This window comes from Haliotis cracherodii, unplaced genomic scaffold (assembly GCF_022045235.1).
Source record: "Haliotis cracherodii isolate W230 unplaced genomic scaffold, xgHalCrac1.p SCAF_6, whole genome shotgun sequence".
Taxonomy (NCBI): Eukaryota; Metazoa; Mollusca; class Gastropoda; order Lepetellida; family Haliotidae; genus Haliotis; species Haliotis cracherodii.
The window spans coordinates 26066042-26092988 of NW_027266319.1; the positions used below are offsets into that span (position 1 = coordinate 26066042).

At 38.7% G+C, this 26947-nt stretch overlaps 1 protein-coding gene across 2 annotated transcripts in view; it reads right to left on the reverse strand.

Moving 5' to 3' along the window:
- Window positions 1–2668: 2668 nt before the first annotated feature.
- The window catches only part of LOC139446745 (FYVE, RhoGEF and PH domain-containing protein 6-like), a 63406-nt gene continuing 39127 nt past the window's right edge, over window positions 2669–26947 (reverse strand). For both annotated transcript variants that reach the window (XM_071228046.1, XM_071228047.1), the window contains exons 8-22: window positions 26537–26624; window positions 25309–25359; window positions 23694–23752; window positions 23166–23237; window positions 21228–21296; window positions 19715–19795; window positions 17916–17995; window positions 16780–16882; window positions 16148–16288; window positions 15626–15725; window positions 14054–14202; window positions 12806–12931; window positions 12085–12144; window positions 6676–6773; window positions 2669–5737 (exon numbers count right to left, since the gene is read on the reverse strand). In XM_071228046.1, coding sequence (XP_071084147.1) covers window positions 5701–5737; window positions 6676–6773; window positions 12085–12144; window positions 12806–12931; window positions 14054–14202; window positions 15626–15725; window positions 16148–16288; window positions 16780–16882; window positions 17916–17995; window positions 19715–19795; window positions 21228–21296; window positions 23166–23237; window positions 23694–23752; window positions 25309–25359; window positions 26537–26624 — 1314 coding nt within the window. In that variant the 3' untranslated portion in view covers window positions 2669–5700. The remainder of the gene's footprint in view (window positions 5738–6675; window positions 6774–12084; window positions 12145–12805; window positions 12932–14053; window positions 14203–15625; window positions 15726–16147; window positions 16289–16779; window positions 16883–17915; window positions 17996–19714; window positions 19796–21227; window positions 21297–23165; window positions 23238–23693; window positions 23753–25308; window positions 25360–26536; window positions 26625–26947) is intronic.

A 26947-nucleotide genomic window follows, 5' to 3' on the forward strand; every position in this document is an offset into this window, starting at 1 on the left:
TGCATCATACATTATTACTGTTATGTGTATGTATCGATAATCACTCATGTAACAGACTGCATCCTTCGATATTACTGTTATGTGTATGTATAGATGACCACTGATATCACACACTGCATCCTTCATTATTACTGTTATGTGTATGTATAGATAATCACTGATATCACACACTAAATCATACATTTTTGAATCTACTGATGAAAGTATGTGTTGATAAAGTAATGGGAGGAGCCTGTTGGATGCAATTCAGACAGTAATAAAATGCTGACAAGGGAATTATTACTAATTATTGTTTCATTTTGGCCTCATTCATTATCACAGCATCCAAAAGAAATAATATATATGATATATATCTGAAGTAGATCAATAATTGAATATTAAAATAAACTAGTACATTCAAAATCTATCAAACAGAATTCAGCCTATGTTATCTAGATACACTTTTACATGAAAATATATCAGAAAAAATATAATAGAAAAAGTCACAATTATTTTACTTTAAAAAAATTAAAAACACATCAAAATTATTCTACATAAACATACGGTCTGTGAAGCATTATTTATAAAATGACAACATTCTTTGAAATTCATTCCATTTTGTGACCTCAGCTAAAATACATGTACATTATTCTATTAATTGATTTCAGGGCTATAAATGTAGTGAATTATATATACATATCGATTGCTTTCACTCTATCACCAAACCTTTCCAAATATGAAACATAGGCAAAAAGATATGTAGCATGAAAATATAAACATTCTCTAAATATCTACACCACTTATCCTAACCCAAGAATGTAGAGTATACTCAATAACAGCTCCACATTATTGATTTGTTTTTCATCCATATAGTCAGGAAATATGTTTATGAGCTGAGACCATCATCAATTCATTATTAGTATTATGTACCTGTCTAACTACCAAACACCTAGCTCATATTATTTCATTGGAAGCACCTACAGTACACCACATATGTAGTATTACCAAACATTCTCACTTGCTGCTAATTGCATCCTTTAGCAGATACGTTTCACAGATGTTTGGCAAAGTTTGTTTAAAATGAAAAAAGTGATACCAGTCTAACGGTTCTTGAACGAGTTGAACCTAAATCTAAAAATTAATTTTGAGTCGCCTAATGAAACATGGACTGGTTTCGAAATCTTACTGTACAGATGATAGCAGTGTGATATCTACCTCTTATGTAATGTCAAATCTATCTGTGAGACAGTGATGAGTACGTGTACCCCTAAGTCCTTGAAGTATTAACTCCAGTGAGAGGCATTTAGAAGTTTGAGTTCTTAGTAAGGATAAAATATATGGATGAACAACTTCTTTATTACAATAGGAGCGATGTTTCGGTGTAGGTTCTTGCTTGATAACGGTGTTAGAACATACACTGAAATGGAATCCTATTGTAATAAAGAAGTTGTTCATCCATATATTTTATCCTTACCTTGAAGTATTATCTGGGCATATGGCATAGGTACATGCAAGGACTGAGTGACCATCTTGTCACTATTTCCTTTATGGCAACAGGAATGCTCCCTTGCTTGTTTTCATTTTTTCCATATTTGACTTAAAATAGATTTTACATAGTAATTATGTATAAGAATATATTATACTCATAACGATGATGACACCTTAAGACAGATTGCATTGTGTCCCTGTAACTTACATAAATATATATATATACATATTCATTTAGTACTTGGCTGGGACGATACACCAACTGTGCGATCCGATACGTATCACGATACCTTGTCCATGATATGATACATATCACAATACTTGTATGTGCTCGTATCTGTAGTGCGTAACCTATAGTCTTCATAGACAGGATAGTCAAATACCTTACACACTGATAATTTACAGTTGGCAGTGACAATTATGGCGCAATGGATGAAAATATTTACTTTTTCTCTACTAATTTTCACTACCAATTAGTGTTTGGTGGAACAACCATTAAAGTCAACATTTAAGGTATGAATCGATATTTTTTACAAAGTGTGCAACTGTGATCGATACTTGTATCGGGAAGTAAAATATCGTGATCCACCGATGCATCGGAGTATCGTCCCACCACTATGTTGTACAAGACATAACAATGTCAACACCAGCAAAACAGACAATGTTTGGTGAATTCAATGAAATATGCAGATATAACATACAAACACTGTTATCTTATTATATCAGCATTTTTAGGCACAGTGTTAATCAATCAACAAGTACAGGCTTGAAACACACGTCTTGTTAGTTACAAACAGTGACGTTAATAAAGTCAGTGCAATGTATCGTTCACAATTCCGACATATCAGCATCCCCACAACACCCTCACAACATCAATACAATTCAGTCCATGACACCTGATATGGTATGTACAATTTCTTCTTCTTAAATGTATAGGTAATAGTATACTAGAATAAATTTCTTAATCTTAAAGTTCTATACAAATACATATTTGTTTGATAGGCATTTTTTAGAAGTTGACGGATGACAAAGTAGACACAATTATAAATAACAACTTCTTTGTTATACTGTAATAGCGACGTTTCGGAATAGATCCTTACCATTGTCTTACACCAATGGCATAAGGTTCTCTACCCAAAAGTCACTATTACAGAATAATAAGGCAGTTGTTAATAAATTGTGTCTACTCTGTTATTACTCGTTGTCATTTACTCACTCGTAATCATAAATAATTTGGGAAAAGACAAGGCAAGACAATTGATATGCACATAGAAAAAATGTTTTGAAATGAGATAATCAATATTTGACATAATTCAAAAGAACAATTTAAGATATACAGGTTGACTGATTGCAGTGCATAGCATAATCTTCATGTTAATGGCAACTGATAACATGGCAGTCATAGAATATCACATAATTCAACGAATATACCAGACATGGAATACCAGGATTTTCACAAAGTAAAATAGAGAATAGAAACATCCATTTAAGTTCAGAAAAAAAATCCAGAACGTTCCACTGTTTTCTTGTTTAAAAGTTAATAGTTATTCATCATGAATTGACCTCTGAGACATGTAAACGTTACTGGAATTGGGACCTGGATATTACTCTGTTCATAATGTTGAAAGTTAACTGAAACTGTAAGAGGATTATTAACAATGATCGAGTTTATAATTAATGTGGCGGAAAATGTGGGTCACGTCGTCGAAATACCTTCGTGAATCACATAAAGATGGGTGCCATGCTGACAAACCTAAGATCATGATCAGGATGAACTGTAACGCCAAACCAGCAGATCCTGCTAGCCAAGGGAAACAACTCTGCATAGTGAGCTTTGGCATCTTCCAATTGACATATGAAAATATGAATAATCTCATTTATTTGTCTTGTCACGCTGAACTGGTGTACATGATACCTAATAAAGCAAAATAAAAGTGGATAGTACTGATATTATGACAAATGATTACTAGGACTAATACAGTTGTAGAAATTCATGTTTGTAACGGTTCAAAATGAACTAAGTAATATGTACGTTAAACACTACAAAGACAACTCAACCACACAACAAATATAAATCATAAACTGAATTGACGTTTTCATAGTCCGAAGCAAAGATAAAGCAAACATCACACACTGATGAACACAGATCAGAGGGTACACAAAGTATGTTATCTAGACTACCAGTTGTCAGACTTTCATTTTTGTGGAAGCCTCGGTGGTTGAGTGGGTTAGATCACTGACTTTGTGTGCTGGCGATTAAGTGCCTCACTCTGGCATTGTGAGTTTGAATCCCAGATGGAACATTACCCCAAAAAAGTACAAGAATCTTTACTTTACTAAGAAAGTGTTATCCCAAATATAACACTTGTAACACAGATCAGATCAGAACAGAGCGAAAGAAAGATAATATCGATGGTTGCATTTCAATTGTATGTCATCACAGACTGTGTATCTCTTGATTAACTCTCAGTGGCAAGCAATGGTAATACTGCTGTATATGCACAAGATGGTGCTGAGGGCAATGAGTGTATCAACCATGAAATAGTTGTACACTTGAAATATCAATATCATCTTCTCCTTTAATACAAAGACCACATAAGCAACCAACTTCATTAATGATCTTTGAAGCTTCATATTTCCACAAAACGAAAGTGGACCCAAGAATAAAGAAGAAAATTCATTTGTGTGAATGTTTTTTTCTAATGTTGCCCTTTTATTGTTTTACGACAACCCCCCTAAATCACTTTCACAGCCTGCTGTACATGAGGAGTGAGAGTGTGCTGATTGAAGCCAGTCACCAACATTCCAGCTTCCATTAGAGTGAGTGAGTATGGTTTTACGCCTCTTTTAACAATGATCCAGCAATATTACGGCTGGGGACACCAGAAATGGGCTCCACACATTGTACCCATGTCGGGAATCAGTAAATAATCGAGTCTGGACCAGACAATCCAGTGATTGACAACATGAGCAATGATCCACACAATTGGGTGACATGCATCAACCAGGTCAGCGAGCCTGACCACCTGATCCCATAAGTCACCTTTTACGACAAGCATTGTCGCCTCTTACAAAAAGCATAGTCGCCTTTTACAAGCATAGTCGCCTTTTACAAGCATAGTCACCTCTTACGACAAGCAGAGTCGCCTTTCACGGCAAGCATGTACAGTTGGTGGTGCATCAGGACATACAATACATTTATCATCATGTAAGGTGATGTAGAACACAAAACAATACACATGCATAAACTGAGGGCTCATAATGATGTGTAAAATACTATTTCTGATGGTATATACAAATGTTCTCAAGCCATTGTAAGTTCTAATGACTCAAGTTCAAGCCTTAAGTCATTTCCCTTGATTATCAAATACAACACCTCTCTGTGACAAAGTGTCATGTGTCAAGTTTTAACATGATACATATTTCTGGCAAATCATTACAAACCCAATTATAACGAACGCCAGTAATTTAATACACATAGTTTATCAGAGTGAGTGAGTTGGGTTTAAAGCATCTTTGACCAGTATTTCATGTTATGTCACAGCGGCCAGCTTGATGTTGATAGCACATCTTTCCACACGTCGGGAATAATTTGGCTTATATATAAACTTAAATATTTTTTCTCCAATATTCAACTACCTGTAGTTTTATTTCTTTATGTTCTCCTTAGTAATTTCTACTCTTTCCATACATAATCAATAAAATCATCATAACTAGGAAATTGCATGTTATTTTCTGTAATTCCAGTGCACGTAACAGTAAAAAATATTTTCTTAATTTAACCAACTTCTGATAATAATCTATTCACAAGTTCTACAATAAACCTTCAACAAGTGATTGAGTTTGTTTCATGTCACTTATAGAACCTCACTTCGTTGTAATACAGACTGTCACCTTAACGTGGAAGGAAAACCCATGTGTACACCTCTTGAAACCTACAAACACAAGCATGGTGCTGACAAACCAAGGATCATAATCAGAACAAATTATGGACTTGAACCCAGACTCCTGTTTAGTGTGTACAAATATGAGACTAAACCTAAGTTAAGTTCTACCATCAAACCTAGGACGTTTGTTCCATGTTTGGCTTGGACAAACCAGCTGGTCCCTGAATGTGGCTCCCAGCTAGGACTGCAGGTTGAGACTTGTACTATTGCACAGCTTGGCTTGAGATGACACTCCAGGTGTCTGTGACATGGCGCCGTCCATATCTGTGCACTGTTCTGTCATTGCCTAGGCCACAGAAGATTCTCTCATCACGGTCAGCCATCTGCAAGTATGTCACCATGTATGGATATGTGGAGCTTTATGTCAGGAGAGTAATAAATTATGGCTTCGTCTCAAATCGTTTAAGAAACGTACAATACCATTGCCATGTGATGTCAAACCCACTTTATTTGGCCATATGTGTAACGGAAATGTCGGGAAAATTCCCATATTGGAATTACAATTATCCTAGTTCAGCTTATCATAATGGTAATATCCACATCTGGGCCCACTTGCACAAAGAGATCTTAGCGCTAAGATGTTCGTAACACTCATACTTGAATATAGGCTTACAATAGTCGTAGTACTAAGATCGCTTTGTGCAAGTGGGCCCTGATCTTAGGCATCTGCATAAATATGATGATGATGAAGTTTTTTAATACATCTGTAAGATTATCTTATAAGTACAGTAGAACACAGATATAACGAACACGGATATAGCGAACAAACGGATACAACGAACTGTTACTCCTATATAATATCATATAAACTTTACGTATATAATGAACTCTATACAGCGAACTAACGGATACAAGCGAACTGATATCTGATCACCGACAAGCCCATCTATCACTGATTAGTGACGTGTATAGCGAACTGAGAAATCTCATTCAGTGTCAAGTGTCACTGACAATTGGCTGTATGCAATCAGTGGCGAATCAACACAATGGCAGCGAATCAAACAATCAGCGGTGACGGATCAACCTTGTTAAATTTGCATTGTGTTAATCTTACCTGTACATGTAATCTTGTCTGTAAAACAAACATTAAACATTTCACGTGTAACACTGCTATTACATGTATTGTGTTTTGTCTTATCCAAGATGGCGGACATTTCCGAGCGAAAAGGTGCATAACGAACAACGGATATAACGAACTGATTTCTCTGGTCCCTTGTAGTTCGTTATATCCGTGTTCTACTGTAATATGATTTGCACTTACTTTTCAGTGGCTGCTGCACTGTCTGTGCGGAAGATGTGTGGCTGCGTGTTGCTGTGGGTCAGCTGAAACACCAGATCCGGCTCTGCGCCCTCGATCCACTGAAATACAGACATGACCAAATTGATCACACCCAACAAACATCACCCACTGTTACAAACACCCCGAACATGGGAACCAAGCAGAGCAAGATAAAACTAGAAACATTTTCTGACCAAAACCAAATGAATGAGTATATATGGATTTTTCCCACTTTATATTGACTGGGAGAAAGGTGTGGACTCCATGTTTTATATCAGCATAAGGATAAGGTTCTATTTATCATCTAAAATTGATTGTTGATTGTTTGTTGTTTAACGCCCCTATATTACAGCTATATGACAGCAGTCTGTAAATAATAGAGTCTTGACCAGACATTCCAGAGATTGACATTATGAGCATCGATCCACGCAATTGGGATACCATGACATGCTTCAACCAAGTCAGCAAGCCTGACCACCTGATCCTGTTAGTTACCTCTTACGACAAGCATAGTCGCCTTTTATGGCAAGCATGGATCTTCACGATAGTGGTTTAAAGCATGAGGAACACATCACACACAATCAACCCGGTCACACCTTGTGTCCAAATGTCTTAATTTATTTCATACTTTTGACAAGTACATATTCTAAACTGGGATCACATGAACCAGATCCACAGACATTCAAGTACTGTTTAGTTATAAATAACTTTTGTCTGCCTGCCAAATGAGTTAGTTGTGTTCAACAAAGCTTTGACAGAATATCACAACATGTCAGTTTGTTGAGGGAGGAAAGCTAAAAATGATGCAGGTCTTAGACATCTACCACTTTGGTAAACCAATGAGCATGGGGATGGTGCTGACAGATCTAAAAACACAATTAAAGAGAACCAGGATTCAAACCATGATAATAGGTGACAGACACACCCAAGGGGAACAAACTGTACATTAGGAAAAAACCATTACAAATATGAACAAAACCCATCCTCCTTGTCTAGCAACTGTATAGGTGCTACATAGGACACAACCTGACCTCCTCCATCCACCAGTGTTAAATATAACTTGGGGGATAAATATGCATAACAACCTAGAGGTCACATATATACACCAGGAGTGGTTATATGGGCCAGGAACACCAAAGTATATACCACAATAGGTGGGTATTGATAGCTGTTGGTTACAACAGGATACTTACAGAAAACACAGAATTCTGTAGAAGAGCAGATATTCATCAGAATACATTCAAATATCACAACATAGAAGGCCAAGTGTAACACACTAATGATAGGTCACAAAGTTACTAGCCTACAATGAACAAAAAGAAAGACGGCAACTAATAAATTGTGCATACTGTGCATAATTGGCTTAATGTTTTCAGGTGTGATAAAGTGTGCTGATAGCTGGGAACACATGTACCGTATTCGACGTAATAAGCGCCCCGTTCTAGTAAGCGCTAGTATATTTGCTAATATATTGGCTAGTGAACAATCCCAATTAGCAACCCTTCCGATTGTTCAATGTACACAAGACTTATTTATTCGTGTTAATAAAATTCTGGAAAATATATCTGTCATATATAAACATTTCAGGCTGTCAGCATAAACCTCGGAATTTACGATCTTTCAACTCTGTTGTTTTTCACCAAATTAATATTCTAATAAGAGCTCCCTATTTCTAATTTTGAGAGCGCCCTGGGTGCTTATTATGTCGAAAACAGTATCCAGTAAAACCTCATTATCTCAGTCTTCAACTGTCAACCTCTGCACACAACTGTCCAGGGTCCACCATGGGACATACATACTGTCAAAGGCAGGGATTTATCCAGGAAGGGAGAAGATTTCCAAATTGGGAATTTTTGTATGATTCATAATGTTGTCTTACCATTAGATACTGCAATAAGTTCAAACAAAGTAACATAGGCAAATGCTAACCAAAATTGGAACATCCATGTTTTGGTGCACTGATGGGGCCAAATATCGTCTGCAGACTGCATCACAGTGTATGGTGTTGTTGAAGTTGTTTATATTGAAACTTTCTATGTCATCTTTAACATATGTACATATAAATTATTGCTATTCATTAAAGCCACGGTATTGTTCTTGTAGTTGATTCTGAGCTAGGAGTGAGTAAGTGAGTTGGGTTTAACACCGCTTTAAACAGTATTCCAGTTATATTGCGGCATGTCAGCTTAATGTGGGAGGAAAGCCCAAAGTGAGGCAGGTCTCAAATGAGCACGGGTAGGGTGCTGACAAACCTTGAAACATAATCGGGGCGAACCGGGATTCGAAACCACAATCATAGGTTTCTGGCGTGCCCAAGGGTCTGCGCCTTAGAGGACTGGGCCACCTGTTCTCCCTCTGAGCAAGGAATAAATTGGCCATTCTGAACGTACATATTCACAAGTAAAACTGAAGCAACTACAGGCCATAATGCAAAACAAATTATACATCAACCATGACATAGTATAATTCAGAGAAATCACTCGAATCTGTTGATTCCGAAAGTCAAATAAAAAGATTTTCATTATTTCTCAATTATTAAAAGAAAGTTTGTAAATTTCAACATGTTAAAGCATCTGACACCTGTATTGCATCAATACAGTCAGTTCTCTGTCTGCAGGCATCATGGGTTCCATACCAACTTCAAACAATCCCATAAAAAATGTAACCAGTGGCTCCCCTGGTCAAATATATCAAGACGAGTTGATAAAAGTTACAAATATCCCAGGCTTGTGGAGGAGTTTTAAACTTTCATAGACTTGTGGTTTTTTTTATATCAAATATGCCAGTATAAGGTTAAGGTTCTATTTATCATCCAAAATTGTTCCACCAAACTTTTCAGTTTGTAATCAGGTACTGTAACAAGATAGATTAGTGATGTTATTTGATTGTGATGTCATGGAAACCGATGATGTCACAATGGTCTGCAAAGTATTGTTCAGCAATGTCTCTGTAGTGATACCTCCTACTCCTAGGTGATAGGACTTGAGATCATGAGGACAAGGTTCATGGCAGTTTGATGAATGAGATTTCACTGCAATACTTGATACCCTCAGTGATGACAGACAGAAACACATCATCAATTATTAATTCCACTAATTCTAAAAAAAATCAAAACAGAACTGTGACCAATATAACTTGATTGTGATGAAAATATCTGTTACATACCATTATTTTGTAAAAAAAAAGAAAAAGTTCTTAAAGCTTAAGCCGGTCTAAAACCTGACAAGATGAGATTAAAACACTTTCAAGAAATTATCATATTTATGACAGTCACTTCATGAACTGTTGACAGAAAGGAGACTCTCTACATGTACTAAGACTAAGTCCTTTGGGTTCAAAGCAACTTCAAACTGTTACTAACAAAATCAAACACATATAAGAAAGCTGAAGGAAGTGAGGTTTAAGCATGTAAAGAAATAAAAAAGTTGGTTGGTTGGCTGGTTGATTTGTTGTTTTACGCCGCACTCAGCAATATTCCCGCTATATGATGGCGGTCTGTAAATAATCAAGTCTGGACCAGACAATCCAGTGATTGATATCATGAGCATCGATCCACGCAATTGGGATCAATGACATAGATGAGCATTGTTTTCTGCCAATGTCAGCACAATGACAGCTACATTGTGATGGCCTTCTAATGTAGAGTCTGTACCAGCTAACCGGTGGTCAACATCATGAGCAGCAAACCGATTAAGGTTGGTCTTGCCAGGTGGCCATCCGTCGAAAAAAACAATTCATACTCAAGCTGTGATGACCAACTGATCTCCATAATGGTCATCTGTTGTGACAGGCAGGAAGTAAAGTTGACTTATGCAGTGTGCTTTGACTAGTGGAAACTCATGAAGCGAAATGTGGTTTGACACAATACCAATTGTCATGTCTTACCCCAGTTTTTAAGTGATCCTGTAAAGAGGGAATTGTCATCATGCAACCTTATACTAAAATACATGCATCCAGTCACATGGTGTTTGTTACATATTTCAACTTGTGTGAAAGAATATTAATAAAATTATAATATGTCTACTTTTACCACGATACTGAAAATGTATGTATATTTGTAAAACGCTAAAGTACTTGTCAGCTCACAGTCAGGGCATGACTATTTCTGCTCTTCACTGAATTTATTCATTCAAGACACCCTCTAACACATGGTTTGTTACAAACAGTCCTCTTCACTACATGTTGTTCCATTACACCATGTGTGTTGGTAACACCAGCAAACAAAATCTATATCCAAAATCACAACAATTCTAAAACAACATATTACATACGATGTCAAATGTTTTCAAAATCATCTCTTTGAATAAAACAATACATAATATCATTATCAATGTTGCATTTTTCACCTTATTGAAAGTATGAGTACCCTCTAAACCCTCATTTGTGAGGCCCTCTCTAAACCCTCATTTGTGAGGTGTAGCCAGATCAGCATGCATTGCAATCAACTCTGAGCTCAATATTTTAAAATCAGATATCTTACTCCAATACCATGCCTCTATTCATTAAGATGTGACAAACTCTCCCTTAATTTAATGACTGCACCAAGTTCAGACACACAATAAAACAAAGTGATGGTCGTCTATTGTGCTTATTTGAATGGTAACCTATGGGATCATAGCCCAACACCATGCATATAGGTGATAATTAAACAAGCAGTGACTTCATTAGTGCTTGGCAGTTGTGTCAGTTGGTTAAAGGTATCAATTTCTGATGACAGTATTAAGTGACGTTGAAGCACCATTCCTCCTTAACAAGTTGATGATGATGATGTTTGTTGGTTAACAGCGCTCAGCAATATTCCAGCTGTATGACGGCTGTCTGTTAATAATCGTGTCTGGACCAGATAATCCAGTGAGTGTCATCATGAGCATCGATCCACGCAATTGGGATACAATGACATGCATCAACCAAGTCAGCAAGCCTGGCCACCCAATCACGTTAGTCGCCTCTTACGACAAGCATAGTCGCCTTTTACAGCAAGAATGGGTTGCTGAAGACCTATTCTACTCTGGATCTTCACGGGTCTCCTTAACAAAGCATAGATTGACAATCAATGACCAAGATAATATAATGATGACACTTATACCCCTCACCATGAGAAGTAATAATTTCTGCCCAAACCTTATAAATAATTGCAGTTCAAAGTGGACAAAATGAGAAAGCTGCATTAGCAGTACTAATATTTTTTTTCTTTCCCCTACTTCCCACAGCAGAAAATATTCAAAGGGTCACTTCAAGAAAAACAAGTTTTTTTAATATCATGTCTATTTTCACCACAGCCCGAGAGTTTAAGAAAAAATAATCTGCAATAATCTGTAATTAACAAAGACACCTTACAAGATTTGAACTCCAGCACGATGTACTGATACTAATGTTCCCACCAACACCTACCACAGTCGTCCTTGACACCTCGAAGCCCAGCAGTGGTAGACTCTCTATGGCAGCCATGTCCTGCAACACACATCAGTAAGTAAGTAAATACGCGTAAGTACGCCACTTTTAGCAATATTCCAGCAATATCAGAGAGGGGAGACACCAGAAATGGGCTTCACACATTGTACCCATGTTGGGAATCGAACCTGGGTCTTTGGCGTGACGAACGAACCCTTTAACCACTAGGCTACCAGACTGCCCCCCACAACCCACATCAAACACAGAAACTCCTTCAATGGGTTAGATATGTTTGTTTGTTATTCAACAATATTCCAGCTGAATCATGGCAGCTGGTCTATGATCAATTCTGGATCAGACAATCTGGATCCACGTCGTCGAGTACGATGACACCCTACCCATGTCAACAAGCCTTACCGTTCATTTTATTTAGTCGCTTCCTGTAACAAGTTTAGGCTGCTTCATCAGCCAATATGGATTCCCCAGAGTGAGGTATTACCGTTATTAGCAGTAGCAGAAGGCTTACACGAAGACACCAGTCATGGGATTAATGTATAGGAGAACTGATTTCAAGACCTAACACTCAACAGCGAGGCTGTTAATAACATAATGTTATCTTTTCAATAGTAAGGATAAGTTTTCAAACACTTTGAAAAAAAATCAAGAAACAAGCTTTTCATTCATATAACACGCGAAAAAAGCATATTTTTTTAACCCTCACCTCACTAGCTTTGTAAGTGTAGAGAACCTTGTCCTTGACCACAAACCACAGTTTCTTCCATTTCTTGGTATTTCTAAGGACACGAAGATATCCACTCATTACAGATCCTTCATCATTGGCACGGACCTGAGGACAAAGAAAGTATGAAAATTGTTTATGATCAATGGACTTACACAGTTAGGCCACATTTTTCAAAATTTTATGTTTCATGGATTTAATCCTGCTTTTCCACACAAGATCAGTCGAAATATAAAAAAGTATAAATAGCTGTGTCAATCATCTATTTATATATATGAAAGACATTCTGTCGTGGCAGGTGGCCTTTTGAATCACTAAGAGTGATGTAGACATGGAACTTACATATAACATGTTTGTATTTTTTAAGAGGGACTATATTACTAGGGGGAGAAATGATAAAAATAAATACTTTCTTGTTTCATTTCTTTCTTTTTAAAGCTGCTTTTCAAAAAAGGGTGGGCCCGTGAAATGAAAAATTAAAAATGTCTGGCCTTGTGATTAAAATGTACTGTTATCATTGTAAAGGCATTATTTTCTGAGTCAAGCAGTCACGCAATAATGTTTTCCACACAGCTTAATGTGGGAGGAAAGCCCGAAGTGATGCAGGTCTCAGACGTTTACCACTTCGATGAAACCCACGGGCACGGGTATGGTGCTGACAAACCTAGAAACATAATCGGGGCGAACCGGGATTCGAACCCACAATCATAGATTTCTGGCGTGCCCAAGGGACGCAACTCTGCACAGCGAATCGCGGCGCCTTAGACGACTGGGCCACCCATGCCCTCATCATATTGAAAATTACCATCTTAAAATATCAGGAAAAACTCTTATCTTCCAGGTGCTTTCCGGTAACAGTGTATTTCTATACCAATAATTACTCTTTGACGAGGTCAACATGCGAAAACAAAGACCCTCTCCCATGAGGTGGCCTGACCGGACCGAGGCTGCAGACTGCCAAAGGGGTCGGGTCCGAGGGTTCTTTTGTTTGCATATTTACCTCGTCAAGAAAAATCATTTGTTTCGGTATACTGGTCAATACTAATCATTTGACTAGTCAATATTTGAGGTCAGTTTCAGTCACATGATTGCGGGGTCTACATTGAAATGTGTTTGTCATCACAAGGTATGGATTAACCAATGGAACTGCAAGATGTTTAATAGAGGTGTAACAAAAAGATATATGGACTTATATTAGGTACATTATAATCTTATACATATCTGACTCACTTCTTTCAGTACAGCCGGTCTTTTCATCTGAGACTTGCGACCACTTCTCCTGATTTTCTGAAACCTATCTTTCAGACTCTTGAGACTGATTTTTGATGGCTGAGCACCACTCTCCTCTGGCTCCACATTGCCATCCTCTTCATCTACAACTGAAGGCAGATAGTGGATGATTAGTCAATTATGGACAAGGAAAACATGAGGCGTATATATTCACGCGAAAATCCGGGGTAGATGAGGTCTTCAGCAACCCATGCTTGTCGTAAAAGGCGACTAACGGGATCGGGTGTTCAGGTTCACTGACTTGGTTGATGCATGTCATCGTATCCCAAGTGATTGGATTGATGCTCATGATGTCAATCACTGGACTGTCTGGCACAGGCTTGATTATTTACAGACCGCCGTCATATAGCTGGAATATTGCCGAGTGCAGCGTTAAACAATCAGTGATTGATACAATGAGCAATAACCGACACCGTCGGGGTACGATGATACACCATCAACCCAGTCACCAAGCCTGAACACCCAGTCCATTTAGTGGCTTCGTATTTTGCCAAGTGTGGCGTTAAACAACAGACAAAAGGAATATGGAGAATGAATGATTTAAATTGACATTAATGACATCAGACTGGTCCACAAGACTGACAAATGATTTTGTAGAATTTTCCTATTCGGAATATTCTATAAGTAATACGTTACCACTGTTATACCGAGGCTGTTGTCTCCCTAAAAATCAATCACTGGACAGTCTGGTCCAGACTCAATTATTTACAGGCCGCCGTCATATAGCTGGAATATTGCTGAGTGTGGCACTGAACAACAAACACATGACTTTTGTCTCAGGCTGTGAACAGGTGTGCCTTGACCAGATAAATCAGTGATTGATACAATGAGCAATAACCGACACCGTCGGGGTACGATGATACACCATCAACCCAGTCACCAAGCCTGAACACCCAGTCCATTTAGTGGCTTCGTATTTTGCCAAGTGTGGCGTTAAACAACAGACAAAAGGAATATGGAGAATGAATGATTTAAATTGACATTAATGACATCAGACTGGTCCACAAGACTGACAAATGATTTTCAGTTCACTGTAATTGATATCCTCTTGGTTCTTGTTAATTATGTGCAAGTGCCATCATACTTAGTTTCAATCCTGAAGTTTTTGTCATTAGTGACCTGTGAAGATTTAGGGAAGAAAAGGTCTTCAGCAACCAATGCTTGCCATAAGAGGCATCTAACGGTATCGGGTGGTCAGGCTCGCTGACATGGTTGATGCATGTCATTGTATCCCAATTGCGTGGATCAATGCTCATGATGTCAATCACTGGATTATCTGGTCCAGATTTACAGACCTCAGTCACATAGCTGGAATACTGCCTAGTGTGGCATTAAAAAACAAACAAAGAAAAATATTTTGTCATAAGTGTCATAATACTATGGAGGGTTGATCTTCACATCTTCACACAGAGAGGAATAAAGACCTGGGCCCACTTGCACAAAACGATCTTAGCGCTAAGACTATTGTAAGCCTATGTTAAAGTATTTTGCCATGGACTATCACAGACTTACCTTTCTCTAACTTCTCAAAGCAGTCATCACATACACGAGCTGACTTGTACTTCAGGTAACGCAGAGGCGCCTTATTGTCTGAACAGTACCCACACACAACCTGTCAAACACACACAGTCATTGTCAGGCTCAGATTAAGTTGAATGTAAAGCGGAAAACTATAAAATACTGCCAGAATTTTTTTTATTATTAAAAAACATATTTGACATGATTCTGAACAGTGTTGGTAAAGATAAAATATGAAGGAACAATATAGGTAGTCAAGGTAGACACAATGAGCTAAATCCAGTATTACATTGAAAGCTCCTTACGACTTTTCACTATCCTCACACTAGTGGCCATGTTAAACCTTATAAATTCACAAATGTGTTCATGTTCCTTTGTGACAATGTCAAATTCTACTTTTTCCTCTATATCAATAAAACACATGAACACTGAAACCTAACTATCCATCAGAGGTAAAATTTAAGTTGAAAATGTTAAAACATACATTAGAATTCCTTGTAAAGGGAGACAACTCACCCTCCCACACGAACGACAGTGGTGTCGCCTCCAGGTGATGGTGAACTCTCCGAGACACAGCATGCACATGGTGACGCGGGCATCCGGCACCCACAGTGGCGCCTTGTGGCCCAACACAAAGTCCTTGTCCAGCAGGAAAGTCTGAGGGAGAAGGGATAAAGTCAATGGCATGGAATACTTCAAATCCCAAGTGCCATCATGTAATTTGATTGGCTTGAAACAGAGAGACCCTGTAAACTGAGATCATCAACTGTGTTTACATCATGTGATTTTTGTTTTGTTTTTTTGCTTGTTTGTTGTTTAACGTCAACCAATGTTCAGCAACCAATGCTTGTCATTAGAGGCGTCTAACGGGATCGGGTGGTCTGGCTCGCTGACATGGTTGATGCATGTCATTGTATCCCAATTGACCACCCAATCCATTTAGTGGCCTCATGTGACAAGCATAGGCTGCTGGGGACCTATTAAAACACTGAATCCTGAGGCTGAGTGAATTGAGGATTTGCTGAATCAGGTCTGTTCAGTTGATGGAGAGATGATACCTGTCCCGGTTGAGATAACACACCATCATTCCTTACATTCTATAAATTACAAGTGACATCCGAATGTTTAACAGAGTTATCTCCCTCTACCTGTTGCCCATGCTGCATGGCTTCGAAAGTGTGTCTCCTTGAGGTTATCTCACTGATGGCTGATGTGAGGGCCTTCAGCCACGCATCTCTCTCCTCCAGGGTGCTGGAAAAGTAGGGATTAACAAATATGGAAATATAAATGAAACATCTGAGGTAGGCAAGACCTGGATCCACTTGCACAAAGTGATCTTCGCGCCACAATGATTGTAACTCTCTTACTTTATCATACACCTACAATTGTGATTGCGCTATGATCGCTTTGTGCAAGTGAGCCCAGGTAAGCTAGTGGTCAATGTTGTAACCAGTTAACGTCATAATTAGAGAACAGCTATGAGCTATGAGGATTCTGTCTTGAGTGAAATAATTTTTTAAGTTTGTCACTTTTGACATTAATTCACTTGGGACAGATAACCCAGAGTAGGTTATTATCATTACTAAACACATATGTAAACAAAACCAAACAAGTTTAAAATCCAAGACAGACCACATGAGTTAAACATGAGTTAAACGTGAGTCATTTGCTGGATGTACCATATGAGCTGAATAGATTTATCATTACTCTGGTTATAGAAGAGTTGTATTCAGTGGAAAGTCATGTTTGACGATAAATATACTCATGTCCCACTGTCGGACAATTGAGTGTAAGAAAGTCAGCGTGTGAAAAGTGTAACTACCCTTTATAAACATGAATGTGACCAAAGTTCTCATCAATTGTTTGTCTATTGTTTAGTGCTGTTGCTAAAGGCTGGACCAGACAATCCAGTGATTGATATCATGCATATTATGATCCCTCTGTTTGGGTACATTGACACACAATGAAACAAGTGACGGAGTCTGATCACCTGATCCATTAATGAGTGAGTGAGTGAGTGAGTGAGTGAGTGAGTGAGTGAGTGAGTGAGTGAGTGAGTGAGTGAGTGAGGTTTTACGCCACTTTAAACAATATACCACAATATATCACAAGAGGGGGGGACACCAGAAATGGACTTCACATATTGTATCCATGTCGGGAATGGAAACCGAGTCTTCGGCGTGACGAGCAAACGCTTTAACCACAAGGGTCCCGACCGCCCCTTGTGTCACAGAACAGGCAGAGGTTGGTAGGACTTATTTTAACTATGGCAGTATGACAGTACCTTGCAGCCACTGTGAAGGAGCGCTGAACACTGATGATGCTGAACTCATTACTGAACGCTTCTTGCTGGGGGGTGCAGACCTACATGAACAACAACCACACTTGTGTCAGAAGGATATATAATAATTGTCTGTCAAATCAGCAAAATAATAATTTATCTTGTAAAATTAGTTAAAGATTTACCCAATTAAACTGAGATAACAACAGAGTAAGGTAGAAAACAAATACTGTATATTGTCATCTATAGCACAACCCCAACTTTAAAGTCACTCCCTGTAGAAACCTTCAAAACTGATGCTAATTTCTATACCCCGTGTATATTGTGATCTGGGCTGAAGTACATCACCTGGGCATGCACAGTTTCAACAGTTCCATACATTTGTATATTTCAGGTACCATGCTCTCAGTAAGTGAGTGAGTTGGGTTTAACGCTGCTTTTAACAGTATTCCAGTTACATGACAGCATGTCAACTTAATGTGGGAGGAAAGCCCGAAGTGATGCAGGTCTCAGATGTTTAACGCTTCGGTGAAACCCACGAGCATGGGTATGATGCTGACAAACCTAGAAACATAATCGGGGGGAAGCGGGCTTCGAACCCACAATCATGTCCATGGTATTTATTTTTAAAAAGTACGAAGATATAATACACTGGATAAGCGGATGGAATCTCCATTTTTATAAGTATCTCAGCATGCAATTACTCACAGATTATTTGGCATTAAGGAGACAACCTATGCCCGATTAACATTGGTTAAAGAGTTAACTCCCTTACACCACTGCCGCACAAACTCAGTGCTTGGCACCTTTGTTGCCCTCCTGGTATCACTGGTGCCACCAGCCCAGACATGGCCATTATAGGAAATCTGATTTTTTTCTTTCCAAGCACCAATGTAGGGAAATGCATACTATGTTATGGGATGTATATTTCATAAGGTTTTAAGCGATTCACAAATATGCGTCCAGTACGCACAACTGTTGAGAACAGACACAGAAAAAGAATATACGGCGTCTCAAGGGACGCATAAAAATGATCATTATACCTACAGCATAGACTAACGTCTATAACCAGAAAAAAAAGTTGATGAATTATCTTAATAAGTCATAATAAAATGGAGCCCAGAGACCCTCTTCATGTTCATGTCGTAACCTAGACTTGTCCACTATTATAGACTTGCATGGGCTGCATTGAATATATTTGTTTGAGGGTCTGTACGACAGACTACCTCCAGCACAAGAGCATTTATGGGCGTGATTCATCCATCAATCATGACCAGTGTCCACATGATTCATTCCAGGCTCTAAAGTAATCTCAAAATATACAGTAGACTACACCATTTTGTTACATTACAGGACCATATTGTAATGGTCATATTGCTCATATTGCCTGCATGGACACTTGAATATACTATCGGGGGTCCCTTGGGGGCCCACTTTGGTAAGTCTTGGTAAAACCCCATGTCATTTTAGTGAACTGCATATAAATTTATAAAATTATGATTGTACGTTTCAATAAGATTTGTTAGAGATTGCAGTCTAACAGAAAAACACCAAACTTCTCCTTATATTCTGATCACACTGTTTACCAAAATGTTAAAAAGGAATATAATTTTCAGTTGACAAACAAAACGTAAAAAGCAGCTTGCTTGTCAACATAATTGTCAGTTGGTTGGGAGTTCCCTTCCTCACAATGTTGAAGGCTGCCCAGCACAGTGGGGAACGGTGGCTTGTGGCAGCGACATTAGAGAGAGCTCCTTGATAGAACTATCACTGAGAGCAGTTTGCCTGCAGATCAAACCCACCTTCATGCCAGTGAGAGGCAGAATATTGTTGAGTCTGTAGCCACCAGCGACTGGCGTGGTATACAGCAGCACATCGTTGAACTGGAAGATAAATAGAATGGTTGGTTGGTTGGTTTGTTGGTCAAGGCCGCACTCAGCAATATTACAGCTATATGATGACGGTCTGTACATAATCGAGTCTGGACCAGCCAATCCAGTGATTGATATCATGAGCATCGATCCATGCAATTGGGATCTATGACATGCTTCAACCAAGTCAGTGAGCCTGACCACCCAATCTTGTTAGTGACCTCTTATGACAAGCATAGTCGCCTTTTACGGCAAGCACCGGTTGCTGAAGACCTATTCCACCCCAGATCTTCAAAGGTCAGATAAATAGGTATGCATCTTCATCTGATCTGACCTGCAAATGTCCCTAGTCCATTCCTCAAAGGGTTCATGTCAACAGACGTTATTTCTACTGCTGGTATAGCTCCCACCTATCCTCATATCACAGCAACAGATTGGTTTTGGTTGGTTTGCTGTTTGTTTTACGCCGCACTCAGCAATATTCCAGCTATATGACGGCGGTCTGTAAATAATCGAGTCTGGACCAGACAATCCAGTGATTAATATCATGAGCATCGATCCACGCAATTGGGATCAATGACATGCATCAACCAAGTCAGCGAGCCTGACCACCCGATCCCGTTAGTCGCCTTTTACGGCAAGCATGGGTTGCTGAAGACCTATTCTACCCCGGAATCTTCACGGGTCCAGCAAGAGAGGAATAGGCCCTTTATCCTGATTAAAAAAAACTGTCTATAGTGATGGTTATTCTTTATTACTCATAACCAGCTGACAATATAGACCCACATCAAAGTTAAAATGCCCTCTCGAGCTGTAGTAAGGTCTCAAAGAGTACCTGTTACCAAACACATCGTTCCCTGTACATCACTCCATTACATCATAATGCAACTGAATACATGAATGGTGAGGTGAGGTGAGGTGAGGTGAGGTGAGGTGAGGTGAGGTGAGGTGAGGTGAGGTGAAATGGGGTTTAATGTCCGACCAAGATTATTGCACTTATATAGCGACGTGTGTGCACGTGTGTGTGTGGCTGCTTGTACTAGTTCGGGCTGATGCCGATTTATAGTGCTAGCATACTGAGATACCATGCCGCAGTTTAACATGAATACCCCACTCAGACACAGTATACTGACTCCGAGCCAACCAGTCCTTGTTTTAGCCCCTTAATGCCGAGCGCCAGACAGGGTAACAACAAGTACCATCTTTTAACGTCTTTTGGTATGACGTGGCCGGGATTGAACCCCGAGCCTTCCGCTCTCCGGGTGGACTCTATACCACTAGACCATGGAGGCGGTCTAATACAAGGTAAGGTTACTACTGACATGGAAGTCCCCTCTCCTGAGATGCAAACTTTAAGAAAGGGAGATAACTCAGTAGTTCAACCAATATAACTTTACAATATTGTTAGGTATTTTTGTCTTGATAGCAACGTGTTTAAACAAACCAGGTAAAACATGCGAGGCTGCAACTCCTTCCTGGACGACTTCTGCAGCTCCCCATGCTTGATGAGATTCTGAAACATCATCACAACCACAGTCATTCTTCACAAAAAATCACAGTTTAGAATAGTATCTGGCTAGCATCACATGTTTTGTTTGTTTGTTTGTTGTTTAAGGCCACACACAGCAATATTCCAGCTATATGACAGTAGTATGTAGATAATCGAGCCTGGACCAGACAATCCAATGATACGATTGGGATACGATGACACGCATCAACCATGTCAGCGAGCCTGACCACACAATCCTGTTAGTCGCCTCTTACGACAAGCATAGTTGCCTCTTACGACAAGCAATGGTTGCTGAAGACCTATTCTAATCTGGATCTTCACCGGTTAGCATCATATGCACTGGTAAAGACCCATTTCTCTACATAATTTAACAATGATTGTTTGTCTGTTTCTTGTTTTACATCAGTCAGCCATAATCCAGCTCTTTCAATGCAGTCTGTAAAAAGTAGTGACATGGCACTGTAGCTCACCTGGGCATGTAATCAACAGTTAAAAATGTCAACTAAAGAATGACACTTAATAAATGATTTCTGTCAACATTGATAATAGGTATTTCTGGCATAGGTACAGATGACGAGTGAGTGAGTGAGTGAGTTGGGTTTAACGCCGCTTTTAACAGTATTCCAGTTATATCACAGCGTGTCAGCTTAATGTGGGAGGAAAGCCTGAAGTGATGCTGGTCTCAGACGTTTAACACTTTGGTAAAACCCACGAGCACGGGTATGGTGCTAAAAAACCTAGAAACATAATCGGGGTGATTTGAACCCAACAATCATAGGTTTCTAGCGTGCCCAAGGGACACGACTCTACACAGCACCTTACACGACTGGACCACCCGTGCCCCCTACTGAGGACTAAATACTAACCCTAAAATCCAATGAACTGAACAAAATATGTCATTATAAGGAGAACACACATGCCAAAGTCCAGTCCTACCGAGCTGAATATGCCTTTTGAGATATTTTAAGGGCATGGTTAAAACAGAGTCAAAGGCCATGACATAAGCTCACTTGACTTTTCAGGCTATCTTCTCATTTTGGGATGTCTGTAATCTGACACACAACACCTAATTTCTATGCCAAAGGAAGTAATAAGAAAGCTTAAATCTTTGCAGGAAAGGATTTGGCGATTTAAAATTCATGACTTTCATAAACTACCTGTTGTAATGAGGTTGGAACATTATACCGTTTCTCAACAGAGTAATAATATATTGTTTCTCAACAGGGTAATATACCATTTCTCAATAGGATATCAATATACGTTTCTCAGCAGGATAATAACATATCGTTTCTCAACAGGGTAATAATATATGATTTGTCAACAGAGTAATGATAAACCACTTCTCAACAGGGTAATAATATACTGTTTCTCAACAGGTTTAATTATGTACCACTTCTACATAGGGTAATAATATACCCTTTCTCAACAAGTAATAATATACCTCTTCTCTGTAGGGTAATGATGTACCGTTTTTCAACAGGGTAACAATATACCGTTTCTCAACAGGGTAATAATGTACTGTTTCTCAACAGGGTAACAATATACCATTACTCAACAGGGTAACAATATACCGTTTCTCAACAGGGTAATAATGTACTGTTTCTCAACAGGATAATGATGTACTGTTTCTCAACAGGGTAATAATGTACTGTTTCTCAACAGGGTAATAATGTACTGTTTCTCAACAGGGTAACAATATACCATTACTCAACAGGGTAACAATATACCGTTTCTCAACAGGGTAATAATGTACTGTTTCTCAACAGGATAATGATGTACTGTTTCTCAACAGGGTAATAATGTACTGTTTCTCAACAGGGTAATAATGTACTGTTTCTCAACGGGGTAATAATGTACTGTTTCTCAACTCACTCTGCCTGGCTGGATCACCTCAAACTGACCAATCAGAGAGTGTTGTATCTCCAGCAGCTTCTGCACGGTGTCCTGAAAGATTATCAAGAGTTTGGATGATGACAAATTGATACATACAGATTGTCAAGACTATCTAGAGAGAGACACTGTCAGAGAATCCAGAAAACATATATATTGAGATATTCTGACCTAAAATTAACATTATTATAATTAAATAATTTTTAAACAGAACATACAATGACTAATCATACAAATGATGACAAACAAGGAAATATTCTACTTTGTCAAAGAATAAAGATATTCTGAGATAAACAAAAAGTGATTTTTTAAACATTGTTAAACAAACTACATGATGACTAAAGATGACCACTGCAGGAATGTATTTTTTTCCATAGTTTCTTTTCTTAAGTTCATCAATGATGCTTATGACATATTTCATCATACTTTATGTGTTCGACATGATCACTGTAACTGCGTGAACCATGCCAAGTACATCTAGATGTGTGAGAACTGGAACACGACACCTACCCCATGCCTCATGCTCTCGTTAGCATGGTCTGCCACCTCACTGACAATAGTCAGGGCAACTGGAAATAAAACACTCCTGCATTAACAATAGATCAGAAAGTCTTTAAACATGTTACCCAGTGCGGAGAAATGACTGGGACAGAAACACACTATGTTTAAAGTAAGCCAGTGTCCACTCACATATTTAGGATATTTTGTCCCCTTCCTTTTCACTGAGCTTGACAACATTTTATTCTATTTCTGAATCTCGAGTTTTATTTTATGAACTATACTTTGCATACAGCGTGGTCGTATGTTCATATTACAGGGTTGTCCAGATTATGTTTCTGTAAAACACTATTAATGGCGTGTATGACTGACATTCAGGACCAGATTAACCAGAGCTATAGGTTGATAGTGTGAGACCCAATCCATGATACACCAGACACCAGGAACTTATCTTAACTGTGCCTTTCTCATATTAACTGTACTATACACACCATAATACAAGGTATTTCGAACTCAGAAAAGCATTGCAAAGAGTCACAAAATGTGAAAAAACTATATGGCACGAAAACATAAAATAATAATTTATAAAAATCCAGTGACATCATCCCACTGGTTTTCGAAGGACTTTGTTCACGTCCAATAACTGCTCAGAAGGGTATTTCTACAGAATATTTATCTCTCCCAGGGACATTCTATAGAAAATATATATCTTGTTGCCATGGAAACTCGAAAAATATTTCCATAAAAATCCAAAACTATCAAAAGACACCAGTTCACTACTACACCTATCTATGTGCCACGTTTGATGAAGAAATATCGTACAGTTTTCAAGATCTGTTTCGGAATCGAACACTACCGCCAATCCAGCCTAAGTCAAATTTGTTGCCATGGAAACTAAAAAAATATTTTTGTCGAAAATTCCAACTATCAAAAGGCACCAGGGCCCCATTTCACAAAACGATCGTAACGCTAAGATGATCATAACTCCCATTCCTTAGCATAGACTTATGACAGTCGTAGCGCTACCAATGCTTTGTGGAACGGGACCCAGTCCACCACTAGATTTAGTACGTTTTTCAAGATATGCTTGGAAATGAATGCTACCACCGACAACAACTCCCCCATGATGTTTACATTCTCAACCAAATCCTTGCAGTCATGTTTTCTCCAGAACATACGAAAGAGTACCACCAAACAAATATTGATTTTAAGTGAAATGTGTGGCCACTAAATACTAAATAACACACACAATCTTAGAAAATGCTTGTCACAGATTTACCTCTTGGCAGCAATGCATTAAAGAAACAGCGTTTGTTATATTATAACATCTTCATAGTCTATGGTATTTGTATTTGTTTGTTTGCTGTTTAATGTCACACTCAGCAATACTCCAGCTCTATGATGGCAGACTGTGAATATTGAGTCTGGACCAGACCATGCAGACAGGGTACAATGACACGTGAGTCACCGAATCTGACCACCTTAAGCATTTGGGTGCCTCGTACAACCAGTATAGGTTGGTTGCTGGGGACCAATTGTATCCCGGAATCCCCACAAGGGCTATGGTATTTGTATACACCGTCTGTAATGGTGAAGAAGAACATCTTCCTCCTATGTTCCAGCCTACCTTCTGTAGGCTTGTAGTCTGGAGAATCTGAGGGCAGGTTTTTCAAATAGTCTGAAAAATATCAACAAGATACTACATGAGTGAGTGAGTGAGTATGGTTTTACGCCGCTTTTACAAATAGTCCAGCAATATAACAGCAGGGAACACCAGAAATGGGCTTCACACATTGTACCCATGTTAAGAATCGAACCCGAGTCTTCGGCATGACGAGCGAACGCTTTAACAACTAGGCTACCCGACCGCCCCTGATGCTACATGACATGATCATGATTAATAAGTAAAGTGTCATAACTACAAATATGCATGTAATAGTCCAACTGGCCTTGAATATGTTTGTTGTTTCATAAACATGATAAAGCACTCAGCAATATTCCTGCTATATGACAACTGCCTGTAAACAATTAAATCTGGATCAGACAATCCAATGAATATTACGGACAGCATGCAATCCGCTTTCTAACTCGATAAGTAAATACACTGTCTAAATTATAAGTACTCATGTTTGAGGGTTTCTTGGGAACTGAATCATGTTTCATTTGTCGTCAGATCATGTCGCATGTACCTTGCTGAAACTTGGAAAGTGGGATGCAGATTTGGATCAGGAATCTACAGTGATCTCTCGCAACAACGCTACTTTCAGGGTCGAAATAATTGATGAGCGTTAAAGACGATCAGAGGTTTAACAGAGGTGGAGTCTCAGGTGGTAGATGATGAGCAAAACATTATACATGATCTGCCCACCTAACACAAGCTTCGTTGCACGTTTCAGAGTTTACAAAAAAAATTAGAATAGAAATTGTTTATGATTCATAGTGTAAGAAATAAACTTATCGATTATTAATATGCGCTTTCAAAAAATCACATCGCAATCCTTCCCCGCATTCAGGTGAATAAAGAGGTATAACAAACTTGGTCAATAAAAATATGAAATTTGATATAAAACATCACTAGAAATGATGATTTACATTACAATATAAATTGTATTTCCTGCTCTCCAAGGCATTGTTTTATATGCAGAGATTAAGATTAAGTGTATTTTCCCGTAAACACACGTTTCTCCCCAATCTACCAATGATTCAGTTAAAAAGTACCCAATGATACGACTTTAAAGATTTTTGATGCAATCGGCGGAAGAAATTGTATCAGGAACACACCGTGGAACAGCTGTGTAGTGACAAGTCAGTATTAAAATCACTTTGGGAACAGCACAGAGATACCTAGAACATACCTTGTAGAAGAAGTTTATACTGGGGAATCCTCTGGATGGGTTTGAGCATGTAGTGTTTGAGAGCCAGACAGGCACAGCGGGGAGACACCTGCCAACATGAGTGAGTAGTAGTGAGTAAGTATGGTTTAACGCCGCTTTTAGAAATATTCCAGCAATATCACGTCAGGGAACACCACAAATGGGCTTCACACATTGTACCCATGTCGGGAATCAAACCCGGGTCTTCGGCATGACGAGCGAACGCTTTAACCACTAGGCTACCCGACCGCCCCTCCTGCCAACATGAAGGGGTGAGTGATTTGTATGTAATGCCACGTTAAACAGTCTGTCAGTTGTGTCAGTTTAATGTGTCCAAAGTGTCGTAGACGCAGATGATAAACACTTACCACTTTGGTGACACCCATGAGCATT